The sequence below is a fragment of the Sebastes fasciatus genome, chromosome 8, assembly GCF_043250625.1.
Source record: "Sebastes fasciatus isolate fSebFas1 chromosome 8, fSebFas1.pri, whole genome shotgun sequence".
Lineage (NCBI taxonomy): Eukaryota > Metazoa > Chordata > Actinopteri > Perciformes > Sebastidae > Sebastes > Sebastes fasciatus.
In genome coordinates this window covers 11,252,397-11,265,840 of record NC_133802.1, presented here as the reverse complement: position 1 = coordinate 11,265,840, position 13,444 = coordinate 11,252,397, and the positions used below count along the sequence as shown (strand labels likewise).

Below are 13,444 nucleotides of genomic sequence, written 5' to 3'. Positions count from 1 at the left end.
TATGGATTAAGTGCTCCAGTCAGGCCCCTGTGACAGTTTGTGGTGTACTCTGCATCACATTCACAGCAGTCTCTCTTGCACTGTTCCATCGGGAGCAGCGTGTACAATGTTTCCAAGCTGGAAAGAAATTCTGTCTTGAAGTGCCAAAGATAAAAATGCACCGACCTTGTGATAATTAGCTGGGATACGTTACATAACAGCTGCAAGCTATACCGCTTTCTTTTAAAGGCTGATAATCCAAACCTTGTAAAATGCAAAGTCAGTCTCAAAACTCACTTTGACTGTGATTGGATTGTGGATTTGGCGGTGGACCAGCAGCGGGGGGATGGTGGGGGGAGGGGGGGGGGGGGGGGGGGCTCCAAAGCTGGCTTCAAGAGAGGAGGAAAGACCACAAATGTTGAGGTTAGCAGGCAGCTCTGTTGATTTTGGAGTGGAATTTCAGTTTTCATGGGACTGATTAAGTTAAATGGTTTTCTTTTAATGGTATAACTTACGCATTTGGGCAATGGAACAAGAAAAAAAAAGTTGGACAAATGCTGTAGTATTAATTTGAACATGCAGTACCGAGGTGCTTGGCATGCATGGTTAAAAAAAAGGAAAAGATTTTATGACTGAGAATATCTGGGCTGAAAGGCCTTTTAAGCTTCAAGACTCTCATAACTTACATAGATAATTAAAATCAAATTCAAACCAAGCGTGGACTTCAAAAGGAAATTGGGAAATGTTTTCTGTGGAGTTATAACCTTTAGGGATTTAATAAAATGTTACTTTGCTTTTTGATTTCTGATTGTTTTAATGTCAAAGGTTGAGATTGTGGACAACCTGAGACATTTAGGATGTGTTTAACTGTGAGTGGAAGAGGGTGAAAACCCAACAGAGTCTCCAGGCATCAGGGACTCCCTCCTCTGGTGAGAGAGAGCAAAACACCCGGGATGCACAGCATGTTCAGTGTAACTCGCACCTCATCACAAACCGGACTGAAGTGGAACACAACCATAATAACTATAATTGTTTTTGCATACAAACTGTGATTGAATTTCTGTCTAAATTCAGTTTCCATGTCCTGGAAATGTCCTGGGAAAAGGAAAGTAATAGTTTGTTTCATTCACACACACACACACAAAAAATAATCTGTTTTCTTTTTCACTTACTATTTTTATCCCAGCAGCACGTCTATGGCAACCCTTGCTTTTAATTTAATTCCGACTTAGTTTGAAGCCACAAAGCCATTTTAGGCCACATTAAGCTCCACTTTTATAATTCATGAAAAGGTCATTAAGCCACATTAAGCTCCATTACTACACTTTGTGGCTTTGTTTCACCAAATGACATCAAAGTCCTCAAAAATCTCATAATACCAATCACATGGGCATATACAGTATTTTTATATAATATCTAGGTACATAAATAAATCCCATAAAAAGACCAAAACCATCAATGAATTTATCTTACTGAGAAGCAATGCATCTGATATATTCCTCCGTCATAAAACTGACACATACTGTAGTTGATTTTGAGTCAGTCCCACATACACCGTCCGGCTGCCCCAAATACTCACTACAGCCCCAAATGTGGATTAATCCACCGCTGAAAATAGTCCCCAACAAATGCACTATTTACTCCTGTTTGAGTAACGTTTGGTAAAAACTACAATACCCAGCTGTATAAGGAAGTTACCAAGGTGAGCCTTTCTTTTAGGTGGCTAAAATAATTTTCTGCCGCCCCCTTCCACAGCACTGTATTGCTTTGCTCCGGTGTCGGTGCTCCCGTCTGTTTCTCGATGCTGGAGCCACGCTGACCATCATCTACTGTAAGTAATACACTGACTATGGATAAGTACCTCATTCAACCCAACTTCAAAACACCCAAACTATCCCTTTAAAGATTTTCTTCTTTTACGAATAGGCTTGGGACTGAATGCTACAGCCAAGGATAATCTTATATTAAGAGACAGACACATTTGGTCTGTTACTGAGATTTGTTGACAATAAGAAAAATATAAAATAACACAGCCTCATCCTTCAAGCTGTTTTTTTTTTGTTTGTTTTTTTAAATGTCACATAGAAGAAAACAAATGGCACAAGAATAGAAAACACAAGATTTATTAATCATCATCACAACATTGACATCAACACAATTCTCCCTTTATGTTCTGCTCATTTGAGTGCAATCGAAACTATTAAATAAAACATGTTAATAAATTAAAAAAACCTGGTTATTTACAAGCAACCAAATCATTTTAGCATCATTTATGTTTTGTTATTCTATTACAGAATAACGTAAAAAATATAATAATCAGTTGTACAAAACAAAATTCTGTGCAAACAGCTTACTGAATTCAGTGGGGGGTTACAGATTTAGTGGAACATATGAGATAACTTATGGCACCCTGGACGCTCTGTTTGACACATAAAGATTCATCAAGTCACATGAGAAAGGTGTCAGTTTTTTTTAATGTATTCTACAACTAAATTTAATTTTTATTTTTTTAAGTAATTTGAAAGTTATTCTGTTAGTTGCTGCTTATTTACAGTATCTCCACCATCACACCACCAGTGAAATGACACACGAGGAGTGTGGTATCATATCAGTACTTATTGACAATATTCACATTGTATTAGACTGAGGAGAGGTGATTTGATCCCTTTCTTTTCTATCACAGCTGAACTGTGGAGGTTAGTAGAAGTGAGAAGTGAGGGGGGCCTTGGATTAGACTGCTGGGTCACCAGAGTATTTTCAGTTATGGCTTTAGGTCACTGTTACAGTGAGTCATCATGCAATGCTGAAGCGTGGCCGGTCGCTGGCCTGCCTGGCGACCACATGAGAGGCTGCTCATTCCCCCTGCGGACGCGCAGCCTGCCGGGAGCCCCGGCGGAAGGTTTGGTCGCAAATAACCAACGCTCCTTTGTGGCCGTTCTGACCGCGCTCCACAAACACTAACAACTCAGGGTCCGCACAATGAGACAAAGACAGATTTAACATCAGAAACCACGGGTCATGCTAAAATAAACAACCACACCACCTCCGCCGTGTCGGGCTGCAGCATCGCGGTGACGCATAAACAAATACACAAACTTGCCGACGTGTGTTTTATGCAAAGTCTAGCCAGTAAACTTTTTTTTTTTCTTCACCATATAATTCTCAAACTCCTTTTAGAAATCACTGTTTGAGGAGAGTGTGAATCAAGTCCTGAGTGAGAAAGCTACGTCAATCTCGGTGTCTAACAATAAAGACGGTTTGACTATTTCAGATGGAAGTGAAAATTAGTCTCCAGCCCAAATGACACATCTGCAGAGCCGAGTGAGAGACAGCCAACCTTTCCATGATATGATTTTTGACATTATAAAACAATCTTGATCTGCATGATTTACTGAACTGATTTTGTGCCTTAATTTAATACATACAGGCTAAATAGGACACTTTTATGTTCATAATTCGGACTCAGTGCAGGTGTTCTCCACATAGAGAAATCATCAGTTTTTGCATCAAACACATGTAGCAAGCAACGCTGCTTTTTAACACAGTAAACAAACTGTCCCCGACAAAACTGTCCCGTCTTTCCCATTTCCAAGTGGAACTTTTCAGGACAAATGAAAGGGGGAGGAATCTGTGTTTGATTCTCTGGTCTAAGCGCAGGCTCTGCTGGATGAAGACAGGGACGCCTTTCTGTTTGTTTTCCCACCGTAAATGAGGCTCCTTCTCAGTCCTTATGACGTCAGCTTGGAGTAGCTGGGTGGGGAGAAGCGTCTGCGGAGGTACTTGAGGATGTAAAGGGGCAGGCAGCTCACCAGCGTGATGACGGTCACCTTCCACAAGAAAGACACTGTGGTGATGAAGTACACGTCTGGCGTGGACAAAGAGGCAAAGGTCAGAATGAGGTTGTAGGATACATACAAACACTGATAAGCATCATTTAACAGGTCAGACCCCAGGAAGACTTAGAGGCACACCCCATGTGCGTCTAATGGGAGTCCTTAAAGGGCCAGTGTGTAGCATTTAGAGGGATGTATTGGAAATATGTTTTCTTTAGTGTATAACAAGGCCTATAGAAAGGAGGCTGGGTCACAAGCAGACACAGGTCTTTGGGTATGGGTTATAACACATGCGCAGTGTAACTGAAGCTGCGGTCGTGCGTTGCGATTGGCTCAATTTCGGCGAGTGCAGGCCAGATTTTACTGCGCATGTGTTGTACCCCCAAAGATATGACGCATTGATGACGCGTGACCCAGCCTCCTTTTCATAGGCCTTGGTGTATAATCAGCTGAAACTAAGAATCGTGTTTCTGTTATCTTAGAATAGATTTTTATATCTAAATAGGGAGCGGATCCTCTTCATGGAGACCGTCATGTTGCTCTTCCATGTTTCTACAGTAGCCCAGAACGGAAAAACCAAACCAATAACACATCCAATAAACAATTCTGAGTGAAAAAAGTGATTTTTTTCATGTAATTCTTTGATACTTTCATCACGTAGCTGTATCTCAATTAATTTCTTGTTGAATATTCAAGTCATGCAAAATGTTTGTATGTGGGCGCCTCAATAGCTCAGATGGATATCGCTGTTTGTTAAGTGTAGCGGTGCATGTGTGTACTGTAGTGCGGCAGCGGCATTGTCCTGAAGCTTCGAATACCTTCGAATATTTCTCACCGAAGCTTCAATGCCCAAAAAATTGGTATTAAGGACAGCCCTAATTTTTTTTAAATCCTGTATTTGTTTACATTTTGGAAAATGGACACCATTAAACGTATGCCATATTAGCCACAACCGCGTGTGGCTGGTATTGTTTTGTGATGTGTGTGATTCCATCGTAAGATGGTCACTAGTTTTTCTATGATTTCCAAGCAGATTTTATGGATGTTTATTTGGATATTGTAAAGTGTAGGTCACACAGTGAATCTAAAAATATCTGTGTATGTCTGTGTCTTCAGATTTGACTGAGGTATGACTCAGAGAAGGAGTACTAAGGTTGACACAAATTGCGGCAATCGGGTGATAAGCTCTGTGTCACAGCCACTGCTGCAGCTCCAACTGTTAATCATCCAAAATTAAATAACTAACTTCCAGTTGTTTTTAGAGCACCGGCATACACCTGACTCTTTCACCACAGTATCTTTGCCTCTCATCTCTCCCTCCATGCCACCTCTTTCAACTCCACGCCCGCCCTTTCAACTCCTCCCAGTAGTTCTTGACAAAATCTTTTGTTTTGAAACGGGCAGGAGACAGAAAAATGAACCTAAACAAATTTGGTTGTAAAATGTCCAACTAAACTGCACATGCAACAGAAGAATAGCCTTTGAAAACTATTCCAGTCTGACTTCAAGGAGGGAGGAAAAGTGTCCTAAAAGGGTACACTTGACCACATGCCAGTCATGATCCTCAGTGGTCCAGATTGTAGGCTGAAAATGGAACTCCACGCCCCACATAAAGCTGAAAATAAAGGCCTGGAAAGCTCTCGGTTGGGGTATTGTATATGTCACGAGTCTTAACTAAAATTGGCTATTTTGTTGTCCAACAGCAACATGCAGGCTGTGATAGAGTCATATTAACACCAACAATTTGCTAAAGAAGTTATTTATGTTTCAGCCTTCTAATAGCTGTGCATGTGTTTCTATCTAACATGAGGTAGAGTATTACTTTAGTGACCGGTGTTTCCCACCGTACACACCTTTACTGAGATAAACACATGAACCTTGGCGGTCCACAGGAAGCTAACAGGACTGATGGCATTTCCTCTTTGATACTAAGGCATGTCTGAGCTTAGTCCACACTAGGACACTTCGTCAATGCACTCACCTTTAGCCTTCCTCATATCCAGCATACTGCCGCTAATTGTACACCAGAGGCCTCATATGAATAAGCATGTCCACCTTACTGCTGACGCACTATTTCAAGGTCAGCAAAAGCACAATAACATCCATCAGGCTGCAATGAGTCGAATGCAGACTGCATTTGTTTTCTCGTCTCAATTAGATGACCCGCTACAGGGTTCAGAGTCACCTTCTGTGCGGGTGAAATATGAGTTTATGTACAATGTGTTCGTGCTCACTCACCTATGAACTCGTGCAGGAAGACGAGCGAGGCGACGTAGCAGGCCAAGCTCAGGAGTTCGCCGACTATCATGAGCCAGTGCCACGTCTGAATGGTCAGGGCCACCATCAGCAGCTCGGTCAGGATGAGAGAGGTGAAGGAAATGGCGACGATGTGGACGAACTCGGACTCGAAGAGCAGCATCGCCCCGTACATGATGATGCTCCCTGTGGAGTTAAAAGAGGGCACAGCCTAAGAAGGAGACCAACACCGAGCTCTGCTGCAGATTCAACATGCTGAATCGGCCAAAAAGCCGCCCACACGGGCAGAATAGTGGGCAGAATACTAGGGCGACAGACGCACACCGAGGGACCAAAATTGATGGGCGGCCAACAAATGTTGTGTTTACAAACTGCAAATGACAAATCCTACTCATTCTCCCTTTAAATAGACACACACATGGCCTGGTCCAATCGCTGGACACGCATGGACATGGCCATCTCATTATCATATAAGCATGAGGAAAATGGGAAATGTGTGTGGGTAAAATGTGGAATAGCTAAATGATTAATTGTGTGCCAAGACCGAAAAAACTATAAAAAGAAGGAGCTGAAAAATAAAAGAAGCTGGAGAAATTTACACAGAGGAGAAAAATGAATGAAGTTTAAATTTATTTTATCGCGATTGGAAAAGAACAAAAATAAAAATGTTTGCTTTTTATCCCCCATTTGAGTAACTAAAACTTATTTACTGATTTATTTAATTATATGTTTGACCTCTTTACTGCCGTTTGTTGGTTTGGGGCTTCATACAGAATATGATTCACTTTCTGTAAATTTCTCATACATAAATAAAATCCCCTTGAAATGAATGAAATGCTGGCTGTTAACGAGTGATTGTCACACGAAGCAGACTTTGTTTGTCAGGATTTGATTTGTCTGCTCAATCGTCATCCTGGTGATCTGTTGCCTTGAATACCAAATGATGTGAAATACGGCTTGAACGCTCCGATATAATGACTCTTGATTATCAGTCAAACTCTTCCTTACCTTGATAGATACTGATTAGGACCCATATTAGAAATGTCTTGAAAGATAGTGGTCGGCCCTGCGGAAAGAAAACAGTATTTTACCATTTTCCACGTATGTTTCTCTATATTATATTTGGTGTGTTATCATTCATTAAATACCTTCAAGAGATCTTTGTATAATTCTGGGTATAACATGGCGACCTCTGACTTCACATCTTTGTCCAGCACCAGGGAGAAGACGGGGAACATGGTGTAGACAGTGGAGTAGCTGAAACGGACACATTCATGTCATCAGTGTGAGCAGTATTCTCCACATAAAATGGCACAAGTTTGTAACACATTTCATTGTTAGATTCAGCAGTGAAGTGCATCAGTCCAGTCCAGACTTTCATATTTTCCCCCTTCTCGCATTTCAACAGCGCCTTTAACACAGAGGAAATGCCAGGAAGACGAGGCAGCCAAATGCTCTCTTGATAAGTCATAGACATTCAGTTTGTATCTCACCCAATGACCAGGAATCCTTGGTAGAGAGGGACTGAAGCAAAGTAGAAAACAGAGGAGAACACCGCCTAGGGAAACAGAAAAAGAAGAAAGTCAGTCAGTCTTTTCATATCAGTACTCAAATGGCATAACGGATGATAATCAGTCAATTTACATAAGAGAAATAGGAGGAAATGAAAGATAAAGCGTGAATCTGGCAACACATATCACAGGGTAGCCACACTTTCACTAATCAATGAGCTAAATCCCACACATAAAGTGCAACACCTCAATAATCCTCATTCTACCGCAGCGCTACTGACTAATTGTAGCATGTGTCTTCTTGAACATATGGACGTTACCAATATTGACCCGTCAACTAGTCATCCTACCATCCAGGCGGCCCCAGACCAGACAGGTCACATCTGTGGCTGTGGTTGGTGTTAATGTGAGACTTGTGTAGGAGGGCCTCCCTGAAACCCCAAAGTCCACGATGCAGTGAGTCATGGGCTGTCCCTCCATGGCGGGGGCTGAGGTTGGACTGGGACATGGGAATTTGACTGGGGGGAGACGTTGTTGGGTGTGTGTGGGGGGCGGCTCAGAAGGGCACCACCACGGGCTGACTCCTCTGAGTCACACCATGCACCACGCCCTTCCATGAACACCCCTAAAACCTCTCTCTGCCCCGCCCCGATCACTTCCTCTCCTCACATTGTTGTGGATAAACACAACCCATATCTCCCTGCCCAAACTTTCAAGTTACAATCTCAAAGATCTCAGTTCTGTTCTGTTCTCTTTGGCGGCACCTGTGGCGATAAGCGGTAACTGCAGGTGTGTTTTGGGATCTCACTTCCCAGAGATCCAAGCGGTGTGGGGAATTCCCAGGAATGTCGCCACAGACACAGTTCGTAATACTGCAAATGCAAGAGCTTTCATCAGGGGGCCATAGGCCAAATCACCATTGTGTTACTTCATTTGGCGATAGATAGTGACTTAAAGGGCGGGTCCATCTGCGTTCTGTTATGTTTTGTTTTTCTCCAAATGGAAACCCATTGGCTAAGCCATTGCAAAAATTAGTGACGTAGGTTACCAAAGTAAGCTAATCAATAAGGTTATGAATAATGTGAACGCTAGCACTAGCTGAGTCTAAGTTAGCTGTGCTAAATTTGGAAATAACTGAAAGGGCAGTTTGGATTTTCTGAAGTGGGGTTGTATGTATACTACCGTGTTTCGAGAGTTAAAATTACTGCTTTTGTGAATGGAGTCTGGTGGCTTTGAAGAGAGCGATATAACGGCTTCAGTTCCCCGTCGGAAAGGGCTGTTTGATGGCGAGGTAAAACGGCTGTGGACGGGAGCAGCAAAAAAATGTATTTTAGCCACCTAAAAAAAATCACTATCATTTTATGTATATTTAGAAAATGTTCACAGCTTGTCCTTGCCATCAGACAGCCCTTCCAACAGGGACCTGAAGCCGTTATATCGCGGGCTTCAAAGCTACCAGACCAGACTCCATTCACAAAAATAGTAATTTTACCTCACAGAACACAGGAACTGCTGGTCTACTGCTGCATCAATCGGTTAGTTTGTGTTATTGTGTGTCTTTCAGATCCAAACTAACATGGCGTCCACACAGCAGTACATTGTTTAGCTTCTGTGCCGGTACTCCTGTCTGCTTTTCCAAACTGGGAGTGTTGCGACCGCCTTCTAAGTTACTGTTTGTAACGTTAATACACTGACTATAAGGCTGTATATATACTGTACATTTAGCAGCAGCATCATGCAGAAACCTACATCAGGTCAGGTGGGAAAAGGTTTTAGGAAGGGCTTGGGATTTGAATACATAAGGAACACCACTGAAAAGCTACAGAATGATATAAAAACCTCAAAAAAACTCAAAAACTAATGGACCAGCCCTTTAAAATTTTAAATTTCTCATTCAAAATCTTCAAGAATATTACTTTAAGATAGCATACATTCTTTTTCAGACATTTTAAAGTATTTTATTATTGTTTTGGTTAAAAGTTTTAATAGCTGACTTGCTGAATTCACACCTTTAAACACAAAATGCTGTCCTACATTACAAAAGGTAAATCAACCACATGCTCTTCAGTATACAGCCACCTCATATTAGCACAAGTATCACTGTTTATTACTAAATCAATACAACATGCTTTCGCAAGCATTTCACCTTATTGTAACATCATTACCCAGGTGAGCAGCATTGCTAATTACATGCATGTCAAACGTATGGCAGTGGTGAGAAGGGAAAAAAGAAAATAGCAATTTATTTCCTTTAGATTAGTATCAAAATGTTACAAAGCATTGAGTGCCTGTTGCTGTAGTTTAGATTCAGATCAGATTTACGTTAAATTTAAAAATGATTGAAACAGGTTTGACATCTTAAAAACAAACACTGTGGTTGATACAGAACAGAAAATGTAAACTGGTGCAATAAAGTAAAATATTTTGCCTCGTATGAAGGTAGGAATTACTGCTACTTCAGACTCTAGACCTTATTATCTATATTTACAGTAATATATCCTCTTCAATGAATAAAATGAACGTTTTTAGAAGTCATTCCTACTCTACATCAATTAACAAAACTGGTCTGCAACATTTTACTTTTTTTTTTCTCATTGCTGTTTTTGTAATCTTTTGGAAATTACCATTCTAGACTTTGATGAGAATGAGTTACTGTTTGACAGCATTATTTGATGATTTAATGATCATTGGATAAACATGTTGTGTTCAGATAAACTCAGTATGTGATGTATAATCTACTGTGATACAGATGTTTTCATGTTATGTGCTATGCAACTTTTGAGGGAGCATTTTGTGGTCAGAGTTTTGCAAAATGATGTTGTGAAAATTGAGCCAAAGCAATTATACAATACTTGTAATTCAAATGTGTAATTTAAACATGACTGATGGATACAAACCTAAATGGCACCACGTTTGAGTTGTACTCTACCTGCATGGTGCTGATGCACAGGCTCCTGTGGATGACGAACTGGCTGAGGGCGGCAGACCTTTTGTAGCTGTTGCGACCGTGGACCATGAGCAGACGGCCTAAATGTTTGAACTGAGTCACAGAGAAGTCGGCTGCCAGCGAGGCCTGCTTTCCTTCCTGTCGAACACACAGCACAAAGGGGCAGTGAGGACAAGCTAAAGAAGTCTGAGCTGACCTGTTGGACAGGCTTTAGGCTGCTTTTTATGATCGTACAGTGACAGATATAGAGCTCGGTTATATGGGAACACAACAATCCGACAGATGGTGGACAAATACTCCCTGCAGACATGACATGCATGGAAATGCAACAACTTTGAATGTGCCATTTCAAATTCAAGGTTTTTTTATATTCTGCCGATTATGTCCTCAATTAGTTATTAAATGTTTGTTCTGTAAAATCCCAGAAAATGGTAAGATTTTGTCCAACCAACAGTCCAAAACCCAAAGAAATTCAGTTTACTGTCATGGAAGACTATGTGGTAAAAAAAAAAAAAGCAGGCTAAGCAGGCTAATCCAGACGTCTATCTCCCCAGCAAACTCTAATGACATAATTCACCATAGTCTGTGATTCAAAACAAACAGTTACATTATGTCTTTTCTGTTTTTTTCCGTGACAGTTAAAAGCATCGGTGTATAATTATGGTAACCGCAGTGTGTTCAGAGTAACGTCTTCTCAACGTTTGGTTTTTAGTGTCAGCTGTGCTGACATAAGATAAGATAGGGACATTATTCCTGGACTCTGTCCAACTGCAGTTACAAACACTAAATTAAAACAGCATCAACAACAATAATAAAACGATTCCACACAAGACAGGGAAACACGTACACAGTCCACGTACATAATGGCACATACTATCACACACACCACGGCAGGTATTGCACCCAGGTAGTGCAAATAAAAGGTGCACCTTTGTGTAGTCAAAGACAGAAGTTGTTTGTCTCTACTTTCCTGTAACTTCTATAATATAGCACTTATAGTACTTACTTAAGTACTTATGTTCATAAAAGAACATATTAAGAACATGAAAGAAAATGTGTATTTGTAACTTTCAGGGCCTTCGCCTCGCTCAGATTATTAGAGTTTTTTTCCTCATAAATTTATTACTTTATAAATCTCGCAAATTTTTTAGTTTTTCCTCGTAAATTTGCGACTTTAATCTTGGAAATTCTGAGGTTTTTCTCTGAATATTAGCCCCCTGCCCCAGCTCCGTAATTATTGTTTTTTTTACCTTCAATGGCAGTTATGCGTATGACTAATACACCGTTTTACATGTGAGAGCAAGCCAAGAAATAGTTCTGCAAATAAACCCCTAGTAAAATCACGAATTGTTCTTTTTATTTTCTTTAGTTTTTTGGACTGATTATACTAACAATATATAACGTGTTAATGAGTGAGCTTTAGAGGTGCTGGTGAGCTTCAAGTAATGTGTTTGTCTCTGGCCAGCCAGTGACCGGACCAATCAACGTCCTGTGAGGAGCTACTGGCAGCTTCGGGCGTGGTTTATGTGTATGTGAGGCGACACGGAGAGGCGACTGTTCGTTCTAAACTACAATGTATAACAACTCCTATAAGAGGTTAGCGTAGATGCTGCAACAGCATCAGTTATATCAGAGCAAAGAACAGCACTGAAGGCTTTTCTCGATGGAAAATATGTTTTCGCTCTTCTCCCGACTGGCTTTGGTAAGAGTTTGATTGATTGATGGTTTATCCAATCACCTGCAAAGTATTTTTCTTCTCAGGTAGTTCTGTGTAACAAACCATTTTGTTACCCGTGGTCAGCTATTTCCTCGTTTCCAGTCTTTATGCTAAGCTAAGCTAACTGACTGCTATCTTTAACGGACAACTAACTCTTGGAAAGAAAAGGAATAAGTGAATTTCCCAAAAAGTCAGGAAAAAAAACGTCTCCTAGTAGTATCATTGCCGACACGTGTGAGGTCCATGTCTGAGCGAACTAGGCATCCTGAATTTACAGACAACCACAGTAAAAGAGACAGGCTGACGATGAGAGACTCTTACTTTTACTTAAGCACAGAGGCATCCTGTCATCTTTGCTTCCTCTACTCAGACAATGGATCCTCACAAAGAGGAATCATCTGTGTGCATGTCTCTCTCTACAAGTCTCTGAACGTGAGAGAGATCTTGACAGGAAACACAGAGTGAAAATGTGTGAGAGCGGCACGTCAGTGTGAGGCGATGAGATGGAGAGAGTCTTACTTTTCCCTCCACTCCCACGCCACAGTCGGCTTCCTGGATCATGCTGACATCGTTTCCTCCATCCCCTAAGAGAAAACAAAAGCCACGGAGGTGTCAGGATTCACATCAGTGACTCACCAATACAAACTGTTAGCGAGAGTGTTGTGTGTGTGTGTGTGTGTGCGTATTACGCGAGACACTCCCTTAACTTGGCCTGATTAAGGGATCAGAGCTACAGCCACAGACAGGAAAACTAAATGTCTGGACCTTTGGAATTTGCCAGATAATGGGTGAAATAAAAGGGGCTTGGTGATATGGCTGAAAAGCAAAATAATTATAAAAACATATTTCCAACACAATAAAATCACATAAAAAATGATGTTTAATTCAGTGAGCTGTGTTCCACCGTTATGCGTTATAAAACTCTTCATGTGTTTAAGAGGAAGCTCAATAATTGATTTAGTTTTGAGTTAGAAGGAATCACTGACATCAGTGTCAGAATTGTGTAACGAAAGAACATGCTATGATTTTATTGAAAGGCAATAACAAACTTTAATATGAGTTATCACCCAGCCGTAGGTGTCATCATCATCAAGTGATGCATGGTATATTAGCATTAAAGCTGCAGTCGGTTACTTTGAGCAAATATGATAAAAAGTTATTTTTATAAAACTCTATATTCTGACAGTAGTGCATGAAAAAA

General features: G+C 40.9%; 1 protein-coding gene across 2 annotated transcripts in view; it reads right to left on the bottom strand.

Annotated features, from left to right (window-relative positions):
* Positions 1 to 2,087: 2,087 nt before the first annotated feature.
* Positions 2,088 to 13,444, bottom strand: part of atp9a (ATPase phospholipid transporting 9A) — a 45,906-nt gene continuing 34,549 nt past the window's right edge. For both annotated transcript variants that reach the window (XM_074643322.1, XM_074643321.1), the window contains exons 22-28: positions 12,763 to 12,827; positions 10,509 to 10,664; positions 7,562 to 7,626; positions 7,217 to 7,325; positions 7,077 to 7,134; positions 6,051 to 6,254; positions 2,088 to 3,844 (exon numbers count right to left, since the gene is read on the bottom strand). In XM_074643322.1, coding sequence (XP_074499423.1) covers positions 3,708 to 3,844; positions 6,051 to 6,254; positions 7,077 to 7,134; positions 7,217 to 7,325; positions 7,562 to 7,626; positions 10,509 to 10,664; positions 12,763 to 12,827 — 794 coding nt within the window. In that variant the 3' untranslated portion in view covers positions 2,088 to 3,707. The remainder of the gene's footprint in view (positions 3,845 to 6,050; positions 6,255 to 7,076; positions 7,135 to 7,216; positions 7,326 to 7,561; positions 7,627 to 10,508; positions 10,665 to 12,762; positions 12,828 to 13,444) is intronic.